At 41.7% G+C, this 21,818-nt stretch overlaps 1 protein-coding gene across 2 annotated transcripts in view; it reads right to left on the reverse strand.

Annotated features, from left to right (window-relative positions):
- Positions 1–1,047: 1,047 nt before the first annotated feature.
- Positions 1,048–21,818, reverse strand: part of LOC106603746 (double C2-like domain-containing protein beta) — a 189,396-nt gene continuing 168,625 nt past the window's right edge. For both annotated transcript variants that reach the window (XM_014197801.2, XM_014197802.2), the window contains 4 exons: positions 14,047–14,204; positions 7,759–7,840; positions 5,226–5,322; positions 1,048–4,487 (listed from right to left, as the gene is read on the reverse strand). In XM_014197801.2, the coding sequence (XP_014053276.1) occupies positions 4,351–4,487; positions 5,226–5,322; positions 7,759–7,840; positions 14,047–14,204 (474 nt within the window). In that variant the 3' untranslated portion in view covers positions 1,048–4,350. The remainder of the gene's footprint in view (positions 4,488–5,225; positions 5,323–7,758; positions 7,841–14,046; positions 14,205–21,818) is intronic.

Consider the following 21,818-nt stretch of genomic DNA (forward strand, 5'->3'; position numbering starts at 1 on the left):
CAAAGCAAATCCTCCCACTGCGGAAGTGGATGAGAGCTGAGAGTACCTGTAAAGACAGGAATAACAGAAAAGACTACTTGATTTGCAAAAGTTGTTTTACTTTTATAGTACTTTTATAGACAATGGGAATAAAATACAAGCCTTTCACTTCAGTTATCATAGTTTTGTGATGGTTAAAATAAACTTGACACGCAAAAAACAAATAAAAAGACGACTAAAAAGCATGTCAACGCGGCATTAGACCAGCTGTCATAGTATCAAATGTTGCACTTGTGGAATTACAAATACACACCGCTAGAGGGCAGAGTTCAGTTTCAGTTTAATCCGTCTATGGTCCATTCCCTTGCAGAGAAGTTGACACATCAGTAGGGTTTTGCAAAATTCTGTGATATTTCAATAAATTCCCTGGTTTCCCAGAAATCCTGGTTGGAGGATTTCGGAGTCCCAGTCGATATTAGCATGTCACAGTTCCGCCTGCCTGTGGGGAAAACAACCTGTGGTGACCCCATTGGTTCACAGCAAAAAACTATTTTCTTCTCTGCTTGTTTAAGTCAATTACAAAACTCAAGAAAAGTACAATGTCTAAAGATACATTTTCATCATTGCCTGCTCACAAGTGTTCTCACTACTTAGAAAAACACAATATTTTAAAGCTTCCCTCATGCCTCTTTTCATGAAGGTGCTAACAGGCACGTGAGTGAGTGAGCGCTAGCTAGCTACCGACCAGAACATTAAGCTAGCCAAGATCAACAACACAAACAAACGGACTATACAGCTACAAGTATTGAGTGGAGTTACAAACGGACTATACTAAACAAGTTAAATGCCTTACCTGTGATTAAATGTTTTCCACACACATACAGTCGCTACGTGTAGCCTACTTGGACAACGGGTCCCCAGATTTCCCCTCTCCCACACCCAATAGCCTAAAGCCACAGGGCTCTTCTTGCTCTAAGCAAAGGCCTTCACACCCAGTAGCTCTCCAGAACTGGGGCTTGAACTTTGAGAACCCTGTAAAGAATCATGACATTACAATATGAGGCAATATTATTTTGGTTCTCTACTTTATTGAACACGATTTCAATTTTAAACATACAAATAGCACACCATTCGCCAGAGTAAAAAACAAATGTAAGGAATAATGTAATACTTACATAAAAAGAAAAAAAATGGATAAAATAAGAAATATTCTGGTTTCTGGTAGAGTTTTTTGCTGGGTCAAAAAATGTACATAACTGGATAATGTAATGAATATGGTGTACGCTCAATGAATATGGACAATATTGGTAACCCTATCGTTGTTACTTGAAGATGAATACCTTCAGTGAGCCGAAAACAGCTTACAAAACACAATGTTCTGTGGCATGCTTGGCAACTCGCCACAGATGTAATTGTCAGTACAAAAAACACCTGACCAAGATAATAAGCTCAGACTAATTAAATTCACAGCCTTTCCATCACCAGTCTGCCACATTCGGATTACTGTAAAAAAGTACACTAAAACTTCCTCCATATAAGTAGAAGATGTAACTTGGCATACTGGCTTATCTGTGGTTTGTGTACTACGTTCAGAAATCGGGATCTGGGCCCGCATTCACAAAGCATCTAAGACCAGGGATGCTGATTAGGATCAGGTCACCCCTGTCCACATAATCTAATTCATTATAATTTAAAAGGCAAAACTGATCCTAGATCAGCACTCTTTCTCTGAGACACTTTGTTAATACAGACCCTGTTGCCTTTCATTGTGACCTCTTCCACCCACAGACATATAAATCCATGCTTCCACCTCAACCTTGCACCCCCCATGCTCTCACTGTCACCATCACACAGTGGAATGACACTCTGGCCTCGTGTCATTTGGGTGGGAAATATTCAAAGAGTGAAACAGTGTTCAGATACTAACGCATATACATAAATATAAATGTGCCATGTATTATTTCCATATTAAAAGCTAATATTGATCTAATCTTGAGCGGTGCAAAAATACACTGTTACAAAAGAAAAGGCACGATCATACGGCCATTCTGTGCCAAGACTAAGGTGAAATAGGAGAAAATCGAATTGTTTTTCTTAATAATTTTTGAAAACCAGAGAACCACCAGAACTATGCAAACAATTGCCTGGGTGTTAAAAAAAAAGGAACAAAACAGAGGCAGATATTTTCTTCACATGCAGTCACATCCCCAGACAGTCAATGCGATAGTGTTCAAAGGTACAAAACGTTGTCCAGAAGAAATATTGACATTCTTGTAGCATCCACAGTTGTGTTCTTTTTTTCACAGAAAAAACAGCAGTATCAAACATTAAGCAAAGTCATTTCGTGACAAACCAATAACATCTGCATGCATTTTTGTCATAATATCCAGTTTTGAGTACAAAGGCAAACAGATTACAAAATTCCACAGGTTGGGCTGCTGTTGCGACTGTATATGCATTTGAGAAAGAGACCACCTTCATGCCTGCCTGACCCCTGTAGGACTGATGAAGAGATAGTGTTGGACCTTTGTGTCCAAAACAACTTCTCATTAGTAGAGGGGGAAGATATTTGACTGCTGCATAGCCAATGAGAGTTAGTGTTTCACAAATCACTCTCCACACCAGGCCAGGGAGACTAACGCTCAGATAGACAGGTGGAATATTTTACCCTCTCTTGAGTAAACTGTGAAGATGAAGTAGGAACGTTAAGCCCACATGGGTTGGTCAATGAAAATAAAAAATACCCTCGAAATTAAGCTCACTGCATGTTTAAGAATGAAATGGGACACAATTTGGCATTATTAAAGGAAGACAAAAGATGTCAAAAATATCACTATGGGTAAAATAAATTATAACACAAAACTAAACAACTTATAATCATGTACTGTTGGGTATATACTGGTTGTATGCTGCTATACATAAACTAAAAGTACAGTTCAAGTTTGAACGCCAACAACATGTACAATTTAAAACACTAGCAATACATATACAATGATTACCTGTTGGCTAAGAATTGGCCAATTGAATATTTCACAATTAAAAGGACAATTTGTTGGTTGCGTTCATCAACATACATACAGTACAAACATGTGCACGCACACATAAACGTACATTTTAGCCCTGCGATTTCTTAGACAACAGGCAACAATAAAATGGTGAATTTAAAATGCTTAATTTTGCACGACGATCAAACCATGCTTTGATATCAAATAAGTGTGTTCTGAGCCATATTGCCTTCTCATCGACTAAATAGGGTTCTGGGACTAAGCAGCGCCAACTCGTACATTCCACTACATTAACTATGAATCGGTAGTTCCATGACAGCCCTCATGTCATTAAAAATATAGATCTATGGACAATGTTCCACCTCAGGCAACATCATTGACAGTTTCCCAATGGGGCTGCAGAAGTTCAATTCTCTTCCTCCCATGCCATCCAACGCAACTCTGATGTTTATCAGACCTTGAATTTTATGTATGAACTGGTTCAATAACACACAGCACTTGGGTGCACATTCTCAGAGGAGTTACTGTACTGTGGGATAGAAGGGTTATAGTCTACATTCATCTGATACAATGATTGGGGTAGCGTACATTTTACTCTACTTTAAAAACAACTGAAACACAAGCAACAAGATACTTAGCGCTACTTTATTAAAAATGCCTCACCCCTTCCTCATTTCCCTCCCCTAGCCCAAACCCTTCATCACAGGATTAGACATTTGCAATGACCTGAAAGTAGACTGTCTATATAAAACACATTACGTGTGTATTTTCCCTTCTTTCTCCTGCAAAGACGAACTTGAGAGGAACAGCATAGGTGTGTGGAGCTGCATACTAGACTGTTGTAAACATTACATGCTTTTTAGAGCAGTTTCTGAAGTAAATAATCAACACTTTTCTCCTGTCATTTCAACAAAGTGCACGCTCCCCATATCTGCCAGTACATTTGCCAGTAAACCTAGTGAATATGCATCTCTGGACAGCAAACAATATAAATATAATCTCATCTCTAGTTTTGTGCAGCAAACCCTGTGTTTCCCATGTGTTGCGCACTTATAGTTTTGTTGGGACATACATCAGACTCTTTCTCAACACTGCCAAACCGTTGTTTCGTGGACAGCTGCAGGTGCAGTATCATCAAATAAGCCCTAAAGACAGCACATTATCAGAAGGGGATAGAAGATAATGGGTGAGCTCAAAACCTTGGGAGAGAAATACAGAAAACAAGAGCTGTGATTTGGTAAATGTCTCCGGAAATGGGAAAGCTGGAGAGTGATTTGGTAAATTGGTCGATCAAGGCTGAACTCCTGTCCACAGCAAGTATGGGAGGGGCCTTACTTGCAAATGTATAGGTAGTGGGGATGGGCCATTAGTCGTTGAATGTTGTACCAGGAAGTTCGTTGGTCAGCGTGTGCCAGCGCTCAATTTTCTTGTCCTTGTTTTTGAGACAGTCGAACCAGTGTTTGAGCCTCTCCCCATTGGCGCTGATGCCCAGGGATACGCCACCTGAGAGTGGGGATGGGAGAACAGCAGAAAAGGGTTAGAACACAACACATATACAATGCCTTCAGAAAGTGGATACACCTGAGCTCAATTTGGAGGGTCATAGCAAAGGGGTGTGAATACTTGTATAAATGAGATATTTCTGTATTTCATTTTCAATAAATACATTAAAAAAAAATCTAAAAACATGTTTTCACTGTCATTTTGAGATTAATATAAAATATAGATATTTTAAGTTCAGACAATAATGCAACAAAATGTGAAATAAGTCAAGGGGTATGAATACTTTCTGAAGGCATTGTATTATAATCCTCAATGTCTAATCTTTCAAAATACATTGAGTCCTTGTAATTTACAGTACTTCCCTCACTCAGACAAGTTCAAGTGCACTTCAAGTTCAATGTCTCGTCCACCAACCACATGTTGGCATGACAATCTGAAAGGCTGATAGCCTGGCTGGCACGCACCAGGGGTCAGTGTTTCGTGCTTGCTCCTTTAGAGCTCAGTTGTTTGTTGTTGTCATTTAGATCCAGGTTTGTGGCCCTGGGCAGGTATCAGGACACATGGAGGCCTCTGGTGGGTGAGCAGGTGTTGTAAACAGAGGTGCCAGGTGCAGAGAGGCAGGGGAGCCCGGGCTGGTCAGGAGTGTCACTGGTGTGGATGGCAGGGCAGTGTGCAGTTGCGTACACCGCTTTGGTCACTAAGGGTCACTACGCTTGGTAACGCCTGCTTAGTGCTTACCTATAAAATCGTTGGACTTGCCAATGTCATAATCCCACACGGTCACCTCCAGTGTCTTCTTGCTGAGATCGGCGTATTTGATTTCGTAGAAGAACTCCTACAAAAGTCAGTAAAAAATGTAAATAATGTAAAAACTTGACTTGCCAAACAGCTTCTTACAGAAAGCAAGGTTATCCCCCCAAAAAGATTCTACCAGAAACATAATCAAAGGAATCTTATTTAAATACTAGAAATATAATTTTACATTAAGTAAAATTGTGTGACTTGCTTCAGCTGTTTAAAAGTATTTTCATTATAGTTGAAGAATTATTAATTTGTTACTTAAGTGAAGCAGTGAAATATCGTCAAAAATATATAAAAATATCTGGTCTGATTACTTTGATAGACTACTATATTAACCTTATTACTTTGCAGTGTGGGGCAGTTAGAGCACATATTTCATCACACTAGTACACTTTAACTCATAAGGAATTAGAAAAGTTTTAGGCTATTATTTAGGGAGAGAAATATGATGGTGCATCTAGTGGAAGAAGTTTAGAAGTTTGTTAGTGTTGAAAAATTGTTGTAGTAGAGGGAGGGACTTTTAAAAATAAATAGTTTATAGTAGCCATCAGTGGGAGACTAGGAAGTAGTAGTAAGTAGCCCAGAGGTACTAGTACCAGTAAATTGCTGTAGTAATATTTATAGTGAATGTTTTAGATAGGTAGGCTATGGGTTAGCTATTCACGGGTTACACCTCCGTCACTTAGTCGTGTCGTTGCCACTGTGATGAATGTCCTACGGACGCTGCAGCTGCCCATATTGGTGCCTGGCTGATGACTGATACCCAGTCACTCTGAACGGGGCTTGGAAATAAGATGACAGTGCTAAAGTAGGGAAATAATAAGTAGGGAAAACTTTGCCATCATTAAGATGTCGTCAAATTTACTTTAGAGAAAGGGCAATGTTGCCATTAGCTAGCAAAGTTTTGATGAAATCTTCACCAGTGCTAATTAACAAAGCATTGAGTAGAACATTCATTTGGGCATCAGTCCTCAAGAGAATGTTCAAAACAATATTGTGACAAAATATGCAACCCATGAATATTGTAGTTTGGTTAGTGAGTGTGGGGGTTGTTATTGCGGGTTCGTTTTTTAATGGGTTGTGGTGAGCTGTGTGTCAATCATTCTCATGTGCTCCCCAATTGCTATAATTTGATTGGTAGACGATATTTGTGTTCCAATATGAATAGCAGAGAGGTAGACTAAGATTTCATACACTATACATTTTTGTGTACTTTTTGGGGAAAGTGTTCAAAGTGGCTGATTTGCGTCAAAAGTCACATTGTTTACAATGAATAGAATGTTGAAAGTCATGGGAGTTTTCAGCAATGGGAGCTTTAGAATGTTGAAGAAAACCCATGAAAGTGCTGTTTTAGGAGGTCAAATAGTTAGATATTTAAAAAGTATAAATGTGTATAAAAGTATTAAACAATGTTATCAATGACAATTAATTACTGCTGCCTATAACCATACATAATCATGCTGATAGAGGAGAATCCATTTAGTTGTCAAACCCTCAATACTCAAAGTTATCTGTTCGTCTTATTGAATCAAAATGCCTTCTTAATGCACAGGAAGCCCAGGTTGCCTAATCTCGAGCCGAAAGGCCAACAAGCAACAGGATGGAAATGGGTTCTAAAGGAAATGTCATTGGAAATGTCAAGTCACGGGCTTTGCGTGGTCTGGGAGGACGCCATTCACTCTGATATGGCTGAACACTCCGATGCGAGCCACTCGATGCTGCAGTCGAGTGCTACAGTAAGCTAGCTCTTTGGCAGTGGTCTGAGCATGAAAGCGGGGCCTCTGGAGCCCACTGCTCTGAACATCATAACAGACTAATGGTAGAGTGGTTGTGTGGCATTTAGAGAAGAAGAGGCAGGCTCAGGAGAGGTGGGGGAAACAAGCTTTTACTACAGTCAAGTTGGCCTCTCAATGACAATTAACAGAGGGCTGATCTGAAGGAGGCCCGGAGCATCATAGCTGAGTCGGCTGGAGGGGATGGAAACTCACCTCTGTGCCCTGAAATATCATCAACGGATAACTGGCTTTTCTAACCTAAGATTTGTTGCTACTTGCTACTTTGCCATGCTAATGGCTGTGATAAATGGTAAAATCCAATAAAATAATTACAATCTTCTTTATCCAATGCATTTTAGTAAAAAATGGACACTAGTGTGTGATAAGGAGACCCAGAGAGATACAGGTGCCAGATGTGATGGTAAGATTAGTACATGTAGAATGAGTCAGTATTAAAGTTGTGATTTTCATATAGTTCTATCATTCTGGAAAAAAGTTAGGTATAATTAGACAAATTTGAAAAATGAGTGTCATAGGTAAGTTGATAAAGCTTTATCTGAAAATGTCTGGTACCTCCTCAGTCTCAAGTCTTAAATGGGAAGGATTATTGGAGAGATTTGTGATGTCTGAGAGAGACAAGACAGCCCTGAAAGAGAGACTGAAAAGAGAGGAAGAGAGAGTGAGTCCTTCCTTACCTCGTTAAACTCTGGGTTGAGGGTCTTCTTCTTCACAGCAGTCTTGTGCTTTGACTTTTTGTTTTCGTCAGGCTTCAGGTACCTGCAGACAAGACATAAAGCAGTAACCTTCATTGACAGCAAAGGTCTCTCTGCAGTCTACGGTTGTTTGCTGTGGATATTGTTTTCACTATATATTTTACCTCTTGGGGATGTCATTCGAAAACATAATGTTAAATTTCACTGCTATGCGGACGACACACAGCTGTACATTTCAATGAAACATGGTGAAGCCCCAAAATTGCCCTCGCTAGAAGCCTGTGTTTCAGACATAAAGAAGTGGATGGCTGCAAACTTTCTACTTTTAAACTCGGACAAAACAGAGATGCTTGTTCTAGGTCCCAAGAAACAAAGAGATCTTCTGTTGAATCTGACAATTAATCTGGATGGTTGTACAGTTGTCTCAAATAAAACTGTGAAGGACCTCGGCGTTACTCTGGACCCTGATCTCTCTTTTGAAGAACATATCAAGACTGTTTCAGGGACAGCTTTTTTCCATCTACGTAACATTGCAAAAATCAGAAACTTTCTGTCCAAAAATGACGCAGAAAAATTAATCCATGCTTTTGTTACTTCTAGGCTGGACTACTGCAATGCTCTACTTTCCGGCTATCCGGATAAAGCACTAAACAAACTTCAGTTAGTGCTAAATACGGCTGCTAGAATCCTGACTAGAACCAAAAAATTTGATCAAATTACTCCAGTGCTAGCCTCCGTACACTGGCTTCCTGTTAAGGCAAGGGCTGATTTCAAGGTTTTACTGCTAACCTACAAAGCATTACATGGGCTTGCTCCTACCTATCTTTCCGATTTGGTCCTGCCATACATACCTACACGTACGCTACGGTCACAAGACGCAAGCCTCCTAATTGTCCCTAGAATTTCTAAGCAAACGGCTGGAGGTAGGGCTTTCTCCTATAGAGCTCCATTTTTATGGAATGGTCTGCCTTCCAATGTGAGAGACGCAGACTCAGTCTCAACCTTTAAGTCTTTACTGAAGACTTATCTCTTCAGTAGGTCCTATGATTAAGTATAGTCTGGCCCAGGAGTGTGAAGGTGAACGGAAAGGCTGGAGCAACGAACCGCCCTTGCTGTCTCTGCCTTGCCGGTTCCCCTCTTTCCACTGGGATTCTCTGCCTCTAACCCTTTTACAGGGGCTGAGTCACTGGCTTACTGGTGTTCTTCCATGCCGTCCATGGGAGGGGTGCGTCACTTGAGTGGGTTGAGTCACTGACGTGGTCTTCCTGTCTGGGTTGGCGCCCCCCTTGGGTTGTGCCATGGCGGAGATCGTTGTGGGCTATACTCGGCCTTGTCTTAGGACAGTAAGTTGGTGGTTGGAGACATCCCTCTAGTGGTGTGGGGGCTGTGCTTTGGCAAAGTGGGTGGGGTTATATCCTGCCTGTTTGGCCCTGTCCGGGGGTATCATCGGATGGGGCCACAGTGTCTTCTGATCCCTCCTGTCTCAGCCTCCAGTATTTATGCTGCAGTAGTTTATGTGTCGGGGGGCTAGGGTCAGTCTGTTACATCTGGAGTATTTCTCTTGTCTTATCCGGTGTCCTGTGTGAATTTAAATATGCTCTCTCTAATTCTCTCTTTCTCTCTTTCTGTCTTTCTATCGGAGGACCTGAGCCCTAGGACCATGCCTCAGGACTACCTGGTATGATGACTCCTTGCTGTCCCCAGTCCACCTGGCCGTGCTGCTGCTCCAGTTTCAACTGTTCTGCCTGCGGCTATGGAACCCTGACCTGTTCACCGGACGTGCTTGTTGCACCCTCGACAACTACTATGATTATTATTATTTGACCATGCTGGTCATTTATGAACATTTTAACATCTTGACCATGTTCTGTTATAATATCCACCCTGCACAGCCAGAAGAGGACTGGCCACCCCTCATAGCCTGGTTCCTCTCTAGGTTTCTTCCTAGGTTTTTGGCCTTTCTAGGGAGTTTTTCCTAGGGAGTTTTTCCTAGCCACCGTGCTTCTTTCACATGCTTTGCTTGCTGTTTGGGGTTTTAGGCTGGGTTTCTGTACAGAACTTTGAGATATCAGCTGATGTACGAAGGGCTATATAAATACATTTGATTTGATTTCATTTGATTTAATTCTTGGGTGTGCTGTACACTATAATAGACAGGCAGTCAGGAGATTCCATCCTGGGACACAGAATGTCGAAACGTCTTGCTTCTCTGAGCTCTAAGTAGTCCAGCAGCAATGACTGACTTAAATATAGCGATATCATATTGGACATAACATTTCCAATATTAAAAGGAATGAGAAAAGGTATTTATGAAAATGAATGAGACAGAAAATATGTCTAATTAATTCAGCCTGATCAAACTGAATGTTATACCAATTCTACCACCAGAGGTTGCTGTGGCATTATATTTAACCTGATGGTGGGCAGCATACTGAGGCCAGCACTAAGCAAGCTGTTGCTACAGTGACTGACAGTCAATGGGTTGAAAGGTTGATTACCATATTGTATTAACATACAATAGCATGGAGCTGGTGGCTCTAGACTAGGATTGCATCCCAAATGGCAACCCACATTACATATAGTGCACTACTTCATAAAAGCACTATATAGGGAATAGGGTGCCATTTGGGACACATCCTAGGTCCAACTGAAAGCTCTGATCTCCAGAAATACATTTAACATGTTCGCAATGCTCCCATAAATAATGGAAGTCATTACAATGACTTCCTACAGCAGCGGTTCTTTTTGTGCTGTGCATGCTGACAATGCACAATGACAGAGTCTGGAGAGCAACAGTCATGGTTAGAGTCTGGAGAGCAACAGTCATGGTTAGAATTACAGGAGTGCTGGGCACCCCATAACAATCAACACATCCATAAATGTTTAAGTAAACAAATGCATACTATTTCAAAGTCAGGAACTCCAAATAGATTTTGGGCACCCCCAAGAGTCACAGTGTGATTCAAACCCTGGGTGGAGTAGTGGGGCTTGACTGGAGTTGGAGCTCGAGGAAGTTTGATCGAGCACCCCACTGAGTCCAGTAGAACTGCAGTACTTGACTCTGTCTGTAGTAAGGCTCTCGCTATAAAGCCAACTGCTTTCTTCTCAAACCAACTCGACTGCATACTCCATATTGGCTGACATCTCACGCTTTAATGAAATAACATAGGACAATTTTTGCCCCATACACGGGTCATCCTGGCCTACAAACTCTACTTGTGCCCTATAGAATGGCTACAGTGTCAAAAATGTACTAGTCTCAACAGTGCCTGAGGAAGAACATGGAAGAACATGGGGTAAAATAAAATGCCTCTACTCCCTTTGAAAAGTAATATACAGATCTCACTTGTGGCAGGAAAGAGAGATTTTCTCTGAACCTTATTACAGACTATAGCAGCCGCTAGCTCTTCAGGCTGAGGAATTCCATTAGCTGCTAGAAACCTCATTCGAGTTCAGAGGGAATCCCATTTACAAGACCCCATGTGAAGAAAACACAGGTCTCCACAATCCAGTCAATTAATTAGCCGATGTACGATTCCCAAAGGGCTGTACGTGGATGTGCTCATGTTCAGGTGATACCTGGATACCTATGGAGGCTGCTCTGTAGGTATTTTATTTTAATGTTGAATAATCTTGTTCCATGGTAATAGTATAGCAAAGAAATGATTACCGCAGTGCATTGCACTGTGATTTTATATAGATATACACTCAGTTGTCAGTTTATTGGGTACACCACACCGTTCATGAAAATGGATCGCTCCTACAGACAATGAGTCATGTGGCCGTGGTTTGCTATATAAAGCATACATACAGGCATTAAGGCATTCAGTTACTGTTCGGTTAAACATTAGAATGGACACAATGAGTGACCTAAGCGACTTTGAGTGTGGTATGATCATTGGTGCCAGAGGCGCCTGATCCATTGTCTCAGAAACGGCTGCCCACCTGGGCTTTTCACGCACGGCATTGTCTAGGGTTTACCAAGAATGGTGCGACAAACAAAAATCATCCAGTCAGTGGCAGTCCTGTGGGCGAAAACGGTTAGTTGATGAGAGAGGTCGAAAGAGAATGGCAAGAATCTTGCAAGCTAACAGGCGGGCCACAAAACGGCATCTTGGAACACACAATTTGTTGATCCTTGTCACGGATGGTCTATTGCAGTGGAAGACCACACCGGGTTCCACTCCTATCAGCTAAAAACAAGAAGAAGCAGCTCCAGTTGGCACGTGATCAAAAACAATGGACAATTGAGGAGTGGAAAAACAGTGCCTGGTCCGACGAATCCCGGTTTCTGTTGCGTCATGCTGATGGCAGAGTCAGGATTTGGCGTAAGCAGCATGTGTGATTCAAACCCACGCTAACACTGTAGATGTGTGCTGGAGCATGCGGTATCACCGCTAGACCAGCCAGGTCACACAATTTACAATTTTAGAGCAAAACTATATTATTCAATTAAAAAGTTGAATAGTCAGGGATAATTATAAGAGTTTGCTTTGGGGCTATCAAAGTGATGGAACCATGAACAGGATTAGTTTCCCCAAAATGAAATACAAATATTTCACGTTGTGCAATAATCTCCATATCTCATTGCTCCTGGGTGTCTAATTGATCATTATTAGGGTATTTAGAGCAGCCATTCAAATTATTTCACCGTTGCACAACTTTTCACTTCCTTGTAATCGAGAATCAAAGGGGAGTATGGCTAGTTTGAAGCTTTAATTGTGTGTAGATGTTGAGCTCATTCATTTGAAAACAAAAAATCCTGCAAAGAAGCCAGTCACTCAACACCGTTTGGGCAATACATAGTCAATAAAGCCGGCAGCACAGCCTTTGCATGCCAACGGAGACAAAAGAATGAGTCAGAGGGGATACAGGGGTTTCTATAATCTAAGTTGACACTGAAAATGTAGAGCCTTTGAGAGAACCAACCCCATCATAAAGTGCCCAAACCCCTTTAACACAGACTATATTAAAGCAGAGTCTTTATTCTCACCAATGTGCAATGTTAAATGCTGGGTGCACTTGTCATACATTCACCCAGCCTGTCAATCAAACGTTTCCTTTGACCACGTGTAACTCTCAGAGGGACCACTGCCCTGTCAACTGGTGTGTGTGTGTGTGTGTGTGTGTGTGTGTCTGTGTGTGTGCAAAAGAGCTACAGGCCCAGTACAAAAGCCCAGCTTATCATCAACACAGTGGGTTGGAGCGACTCAGAGTCCGGCAGCCTTCTGAAGCCAGACAGCCATGACATAGACTGGGTGTCGGAGGACAGAAAAATCATTGCAGCTCTTCTCTATTCAACAGAGCATACTCCTCCGCTGCATCTAAAATAGCACCCTATTCCCTATGTTGTGTAATAGGGAGACATTTTGGATGCAACCCTCCTTCAAGCCCTCATAAAAGGGAGTCTGTAAATCTATTATCTGGGCTGCGAGTCTTTCAGGATTTGGGGAGTGGTTCTCCATTGCTGGTTGGAATTGTTGTCCTCTCTCTCGATGAGTCTTCCTCCTTTCCCACTTGGCACACACTGGTTGAATCAACATTGTTTCCATGTAATTTCAATGAAATTACATTGAACCATTGTGGAATAGACGTTGAATTGAGGTCTGTGCCCAGTGGGTTGTTTTTGTGGAGATCTTGCCAGTGTAATGTATTGCACTTCCATCATTCAGCGAGATGAAAGAAGTACAGTAATGTTCAGGTGTGATTAAAAGAACACCCGTTCATAATTGCAGCCCTCAGGATGGCCTCTTGCGCAGTACATCTCTTTCATGTTGGAGAGTAATCACAGGAGATTCACCGCTGAAATGTTAGCACTGCTACTAGCTGTTTTGTTCCAGGGACTTTATACACCGTGGTGAATTTGGATCTTGCTTTAGTCTGCTAGCAATGATTGCCAGCCCTAGGCTTAGCGAGATCCTTTGGCTATATGTCAAAGTAGATGATCTTATCATTTTCCTCGTGAGTGCAGGGTAATCTGAATTTTTGCATACATTCAAAAGAGGTATTGGCTGATAGGCGATGTAGAGATGCATCATGTTTTTCAACACTAGGATAAAATGTATTGGTCTAGTACTGTATCAGACAACATTTCCAAATGGAGGGAAATTTTGTTACCCTAATAAAAACAGAAAAAGTAATAAACCAGAGCTTGATTCCATACAGACAGACCTAAGGGATGATGAGCAAACATCAATCCAGTACCACTAGAGGTCTGGAGTGCGTGTGTTTGGGGACGTGTGCTATCTCAAGAATGTGTGACAAACTCACGTTTTGACATAGGGATCTGAGAAGCCGTTGGCGTCCATGGCGGCGAGGTGGGCACAGCGGACAATGCCCACCACCAGGCCAGACTTCTGGGAACTGTACTTGAGGGAGATCATGATACGCCCTCGCTCCTCCAGGGACTTGTCATCTGTCTTGTCGATCTGCGGGGTAAGGATTGGGGACACACAGGGGTCAGGGGTCAAAGGAAATGAGCACAGTGAGTAGATAGTGGAGGTGTCATGCTCGATAGCTACATAGTCAAACACACGTCACATTATATACTCTATCCTATACCACCATAATTATTAAGAACATTTTGATGCAAAGTGGATCTTCTTGAAGTCCAACAGTTGGATCAACAGTTTAGAAGTTACAATGGTTAATATTCACTTCCACAACCCATTACATGAGGAGACTGGAGGAAGAGACTGAGTGGGATGTACATAGTAACTAACAGTTAAGATTGATGGACAAGTTTTGAGTAAGGGCTTTTTAGATGGGCTTTTTCTCCTAATGCAAATGTCATGGATCAGTTTCGGAATCTAATTTAATGTTGTGACTTGATTTGGAGTTTGATTTTGCAAAGTGAGTATTGCTGTGTGCCTCTTAGACTACACCTATAATCAATCTCCATGCAAGACACTCCAAGTCCACACTTGGCACAAGTGTCTGCACAGCCACAGCGCAACTCTTCGCAGTTACTTTAATACCATGTGCCCATTAGTCTCGATTACATTCCAAACCTAAGATGTGCAAATTTGCCGATTCATTGTCCACCTTATCGGAAATGCACTTTGCCCAGAATTCTGGGCTAATGATGCTAGCTAATTTGCTGTGCAGAAGGAGTCTCTGATGATTCCCGCCCTGCTGTGTGACTACTCTGTCTCGTTTACGTTTGCACTGAGCTTCACAGAGACGCCCTCAAACAGCCTACCGGTTCAAACGGTGAGAGAGCGTGGTGGATGAGCGATGGGGAAAACAACCGTGCAGTGGAGAATTTGAATAGATTAAATGAACTGCTGAAACTGAGAGACTTTCAAGGCCAGCTGAATCATCGTTGGGGGAGAAAAAAAAAATAACAGCAAGTCAAAACGCAGACCAAAGAGTAAGGGCAATGAATGGTGAGAGAGAGAGAGAGAGAGAGAGAGGGAGAGTACACAAAGACAAAGAAAGCATGAAGTAGAGAATTGGAGGTTGGTAAGGGGGACAGATAAAATGGAATGCACACTGCATTGTCATATTGTCTGAGGTTCTTATATCTTCTACTGTGGAAATGCCCTGACATATGTCACAATATTCATCATGGAACACACAATATTGTGAATCTAAAGCAAAAGTGTGTAAGTGTTCCTAATAGCACAATGTTTCACAAACATACTGGAAATACCCAAAGTGTTGTATTGCTGAGGTAGAAGAAAGCATCCAGCATCAACATTGTGACTAACAAGAGACGGCATGAGAACCAACAAATTTCCTCTGAGCAGATTGTCACCATCCAAAGTCCAGCCCCGTAGAACTGATCCCAGATCAGCTGTAGCAGAGTTCAAGGGGCCACCTCCCCTACTACCCCTGATTCAACCTGACCACTCTCTGATCAACCCTGTCGTGTTGCCCCTGGTTACGCATCTACATCAACATCCTTTGACGGCATCAAGTGGATCAGCACGGCCGCGCAATGATGGAGTGTATTGACTTGCTTTGGTCAACAGCTTTCTCCCCTGATATCCCTCTGTTGTGATTTGTGCTGATCCCTGCAGTATACTACATTCTGCCCCCAAAAACACTGGAGCAGCAAATATGTAATGGACTCTCTTCCCTGCTTGATGGGGAAAAGTGTCTGCCAACCCCAGTTGAATTAATCATGGACAGAAGTCTCAGCTCCAATTTTTGTCGGTGTTGTCTTGAACGGCTATGAATAATTCAGCCCAAATATTGAAGGCGATTTATTCTCATTTCCAGTGTATGGTCAAGATAAGAAATATGTAGCCTTGGGGGATCTGTTTGTCATGTAGCCGACACCTTGGTCATTGTCAAACCACATCTTTCAGAGCTAAGCTGAATCAACATTCTGGTAACTTTCCCAAAATTCCTAGGTTTCCCAGAAATCCTGGTTGGAAGATTCTGGAATACCTGCTTATTCCCTCCTGCTTTTGGGAATGTCCAACCGGGATTTCTGAAAAACCTACACATTTTTGGCAAAGTAAGTGACATTTTGCAACCCTAACCTTGATAATGAATCAAATATATCACTTTTGTTAAATTTGTGAACCCAGAATTAACTAAAATCGTGTATAACTGTGTTAGAAACTAGATTAGGTTTTCGGGGGAGACGTTCAGAAAAGACACTAGTGTGAGGAGCAGAAGCAGGGCAGTAGCTCCACACCCCTGTCTTTTGAAGGTTTCGGGCTATAGGCCAAATGTCCCCTCCCCTTCTGAATTTCTAAAGACGCACACACCCGCTAAATCGTGATTTGTTCAAATAACAAAGGATAAAAAACCTACATGCAGGAACAACTGTCACTCATTAGTGATCATAACCCACAGTCTTTTGACAGACATTACGATAACATGTATGTTACGTAGTCTGTCCACGAGAGAGTACCCTTGAGTCAAAACTAGATTGTAAAAGACCTGTAGCATTGAATACAGAGGGAACGACAGAGCAACGACAACCATCAACAAACAAGGGCAAATCAAGGAACTGAATGCTATGAGGCCATCTTCACACCAGAAGTGTGTGCTGTTAATGAGAGCCAGACAATGGATACAAGCACACACTAAAGGGAAGGGGAGGGTTTAGCAGTTGGTACTCAGCACACAGAGTGACTGAGGAGGACTGAGACCCTTTCTAAACTACCCTCAGTTGGTACTCTGCACACAGAGTGACTGAGGAGGACTGAGACCCTCTCTAAACTACCCTCAGTTGGTACTCAGCATACCGAGTGACTGAGGAGGACCGAGACCCTCTCTAAACTACCCTCAGTTGGTACTCAGCACACAGAGTGACTGAGAAGGGCTAAAACCCTCTCTAAACTACCCTCAGTTGGTACTCAGCATACAGAGTGACTGAGGAGGACTTAGACCCTCTCTAAATTACCCTCAGTTGGTACTCAGCATACTGTGATTGAGGAGGACTGAGACCCTCTCTAAACTACCCTAAGTTGGTACTCAACACACAGAGTGACTGAGAACCGCTGAAACCCTCTCTAAACTACCCTCAGTTTGTACTCAGCATACAGAGTGACCGAGGAGGACTGAGACCCTCTCTAAATTACCCTCAGTTGGTATTCAGCATACTGTGATTGAGGAGGACTGAGACCCTCTCTAAACTACCCTAAGTTGGTACTCAACACACAGAGTGACTGAGAAGGGCTGAAACCCTCTCTAAACTACCCTCAGTTGGTACTCAGCATACCGAGTGACCGAGGAGGACTGAGACCCTCTCTAAACTATCCTCAGTTGGTAGTCAGGATACCGAGTGACTGAGAGGACTGAGACCTTCTCTAGCCTACCCTCAGTTGGTACTCAGCACACAGAGTGACTTAGGAGGACTGAGACTCTCCCTAAACTATCCTCAGTTGGTACTCAGCATACCGAGTGACCGAGGAGGACTGAGACCCTCTCTAAACTACCCTCAGTTGGTAGTCAGGATACCGAGTGACTGAGAGACTGAGACCTTCTCCAGCCTACCCTCAGTTGGTACTCATCATACCGAGTGACTGAGGAGGACTGAGACCCTCTCTAAACTACCCTCAGTTGGTACTCAGCATACAGAGTGACTGAGGAGGACTGAGACCCTCTCTAAACTACCCTCAGTTGGTACTCAGCATACAGAGTGACTGAGGAGGACTGAGACCCTCTCTATATTACCCTCAGTTGGTACTCATCATACCGAGTGACTGAGGAGGACTGAGGCCCTCTCTAAACTACCCTCAGTTGGTACTCAGCATACAGAGTGACTGAGGAGGACTGAGACCCTCTCTAAACTACCTCAGTTGGTACTCAGCACACCGAGTGACTGAGGAGGACTGAGACCCTCTCTAAAATACCCTCAGTTGGTACTCAGCACACAGAGTGACTGAGGAGGAAGGACTGAAACCATCTCTAAACTACCTGCAGTTGGTACTCAACATACCGAGCGACTAAGGAGGACTGAGACCCTCTCTAAACTACCCTCAGTTGGTACTCAGCACACAGAGTGACTGAGGAGGACTAAGTCTGTAATTTTCTGTGATTTTGCTACACAACGTTCCTGTAGATTGTTCTAAACTTGGTCAACAGTAATAGCCTATGCTTTATGTTGATTCCTGCAATGAAAGTATCTGCCTGTCCCGGTTTTGCTATTGGCTGCTGTGTGAACAAGCCACTCTCACTCCCTCTCATTAGACCCAAGTCTATGGATTTCACATAACTGGGAATACAGATATGCATCTGTTGGTCAGAGATACCTTAAAAAAAGTAGGGGCTTGTCAGTATCTGGTGTGACCAGATACCGAGATTTACCTGGATTTACAGCCCAAAACCACTCCCATTTCCCTGGGATAAATAACTGCGAGAAACCGGTAAATGAAAATACATTATGTATATGACAGCATGGCGTGAAATGGAACTCTTAAATTATATGCGATATCTAAATCTGGCTTCTCTACGGCCTCCACATGATGAATCATCAGCGCTCAGGGTGGGGACAGACAACCCATCTCAGTATGGCGCGTAGTTCACAATGCATGTAGACCTATCATCTCATCATCATAACTTTTTTTCTTGTGACAGGAAGGCCTACATTTGCTGCAGCAAAGTCTATGCTACAGTAATATAAAGACCGAATGTGCGTCTAATTTACCCATCTCCATTTGGATTTTGGCGTTCACCTTATTTTTTTATTGTAAAGATTTTTGTATTTTTATTGCATCTGCAGAGTTTTAAAACAGTCTATCACTCAAATATTGTTGCTTTAAATCAGTGCATGCGCAAGCACTCTCTCGCAGTCTTTCTCTCTCTCTCTCCATTAACTCCATTCAAATTGCATCCAAAATAGATAACTCTGTTCCAGATTTATATATAGCCCTATATATACTGTAGATGTCCTATCCCACTTCTTTCAGGTAATTAATTCAATGCATTATTGGTCGTATATTTAGCTAATTGATGATGGGTTATGCATGTGAAAGCCTTCTGCGTCTAATTATATTCCTTTATTATTCATGGATGCCATTAGAATGATGAAGATAAGAACAACAAAAGAGGAGATACTCTAGGATAAATATTATGAAAGGTACACTACAGGTCAAAAGTTTTAGAACACCTACTCATTCAAGGGTTTTTCTTAATTTTTACTATTTTCTACATTGTAGAATAATAGTAAAGACAGCAAAACTATGAAATAACACATGGAATCTTGTAGTAACCAAAAAAGTGTTAAACAAATCAAAATAACATTTATATTTGAGATTCTTCAAATAGCCTTAATGACAGCTTAGCACACTCTTGGCATACTCTCAACCAGCGTCACCTGGAATAGGACAACTTTCCACCGGTCTAATGTCCATTGCTTGTGTTTCTTGGCCCAAGCCAGTCTCTTCTTCTTATTGGTGTCCTTCAGTAGTGGTTTCTTTGAGGCAATTCGACCATGAAGGCCTGATTAACACAGTCTCCTCTGAACAGTTGATGTTGTGATGTGTCTGTTACTTGAACTCTGTGAAGCATTTATTTGGGCTGCAATTTCTGAGGCTGGTAACTCTAATGAACTTATCCTCTGCAGCAGAGGTAACTCTGTTCCTGTGGCAGTCCTCATGAGAGCCAGTTTCATCATAGTGCTTGATGTTTTTTTGCAACTGCACTTGAAGAAACTTTTAAAGTTCTTAAACTTTTCCCTATTGACTGACCTTCATGTCTTAAAGTAATGATGGACTGTCATTTCTCTTTGCTTATTTCAGCTGTTCTTGCCATAATATGGGCTTGGTCTTTTACCAAATAGGGCTATCTTCTGTATACCCACCCTACCTTGTCACAACACAACTGATTGGCTCAAACGCATTAAGAAGGAAAGAAATTCCACAAATGAACTTTTATGAAGGCACACCTGTTAATTTAAATGCATTCCAGGTGACTACCTCATGAAGCAGGTTGAGATAATGCCAAGAGTGTGCAAAGCTGTCATCAAGGCAAAGGGTGGCTATTTGAAGAACTTCAAATATAACATTTATTTTGATTTGTTTAACACTTTTTTGGTTACTACATGATTCCATATGTGTTATTTCATAGTTTTGATGTCTTCACTATTATTCCACAATGTAGAAAATAGTAAAATAAAGAAAAACCCTGGAATGAGTAGGTGTGTCCAAACGTTTGACAGGTACTGTATAATGATTTTTTTTAGAAGACGAAAAAAAAAAACGCAGCTCAGTCCGGCTTTCAAGTAAGTCTTGGAAGTTGTAATAGCAGAATGCTCAAGGTGCAATTTCTAAATTGGGTAGTGCATCTTCAGTTTTCCTGTTGTAAGACAGCTATTTATAACTTGTCAGAAAGTTCCAGATCAACTAGCCCATGTCAGATAATATTTTTTCGATTTTGTAGTAATGTAAAAAAATTAAGAAAAACCCTTGAATGAGTAGGCGTTCTAAAACTTTTGACCGGTAGTGTATATATGCGTCAGCCTACTAATTATACAAATAGGCCCTATTATATATTTCAAAATTAAAATCTAATTCGCTAGCCTATACTAGCAACTGTGTAGGTCACATGTGCTCCACCATGTTCTCTCCCTGCTTCATCGTGGTTTGAACAGTGTGTGTAATTCCAGTCCATATGATACAGTATAATAAAATACAGTACAGTAATACAGTTCACACTGAAAAAGATGAGCCTACTGGAGCTAGTTTAATTTATTTACCCAAGAGAGCATATAGCTAGCTAGATCTATGGGCTTTTGTGTTTTTCTGTCGTGCGTAATGTGCAGTAGCCTATATCATATATGTATTGGATAACGGCACAATCATTTGGGCTTTTTTGAGCTTAGGCTCATTAAATGTCTAAAATGAATGGCTCATCTGGCTCAGGGAGCATCAGGCTTGAATTTCGATCAAAACTATAATCAAATCCAGACATAAGCATATTTATATGCTTTATAATGCTTTTGAATGACACTTCTGGTTTTGGAGGGAAATACCGGGTTACCAGGGAGAACATTTATTTATTCTCGGGATGGAACATTTGTAAAATACCAGGAAAATATTCAACCCTAGTGACCACCATTTGCCTCATGCAGAGCGACACATTCAATTCTCTAGCAACAGCTCTGGTGGTCATTCCTGCAGTCAGCATGCCAATTGCACGCTCCCTCAAAACTTGAGACATCTGTGGCATTGTGTTGTGTGACAAAACACAACACATTTTAGAGTGGCCTTTTATTGTCCCCAGCACAAGGTGCAACTGTGTAATGATCATGCTGTTTAATCAGCTTCTTGATATGCCATACCTGTCAGGTGGATGGATTATCTTGGCAAAGGAGAAATGCTCACTTAACCTGTTTAGGATAGGGGCAGTATTTTCACGACCGGATGAAAAAATGTACCCGATTTAAACTGGTTACTACTCTTGCCCAGAAATGAGAATATGCATATTATTAGTAGATTTGGATAGAAAGCACTCGAAGTTTCTAAAACTGTTTGAATGGTGTATGTGAGTATAACATAACTCATATGGCAGGCAAAAACCTGAGAAAATCCCAAGCAGGAAGTGGAAAGTCTGAGAATTGTAGTTCTTCTTTTGATTCC

Source organism: Salmo salar, chromosome ssa04, assembly GCF_905237065.1.
Source record: "Salmo salar chromosome ssa04, Ssal_v3.1, whole genome shotgun sequence".
In the NCBI taxonomy this organism is placed as follows: Eukaryota; Metazoa; Chordata; class Actinopteri; order Salmoniformes; family Salmonidae; genus Salmo; species Salmo salar.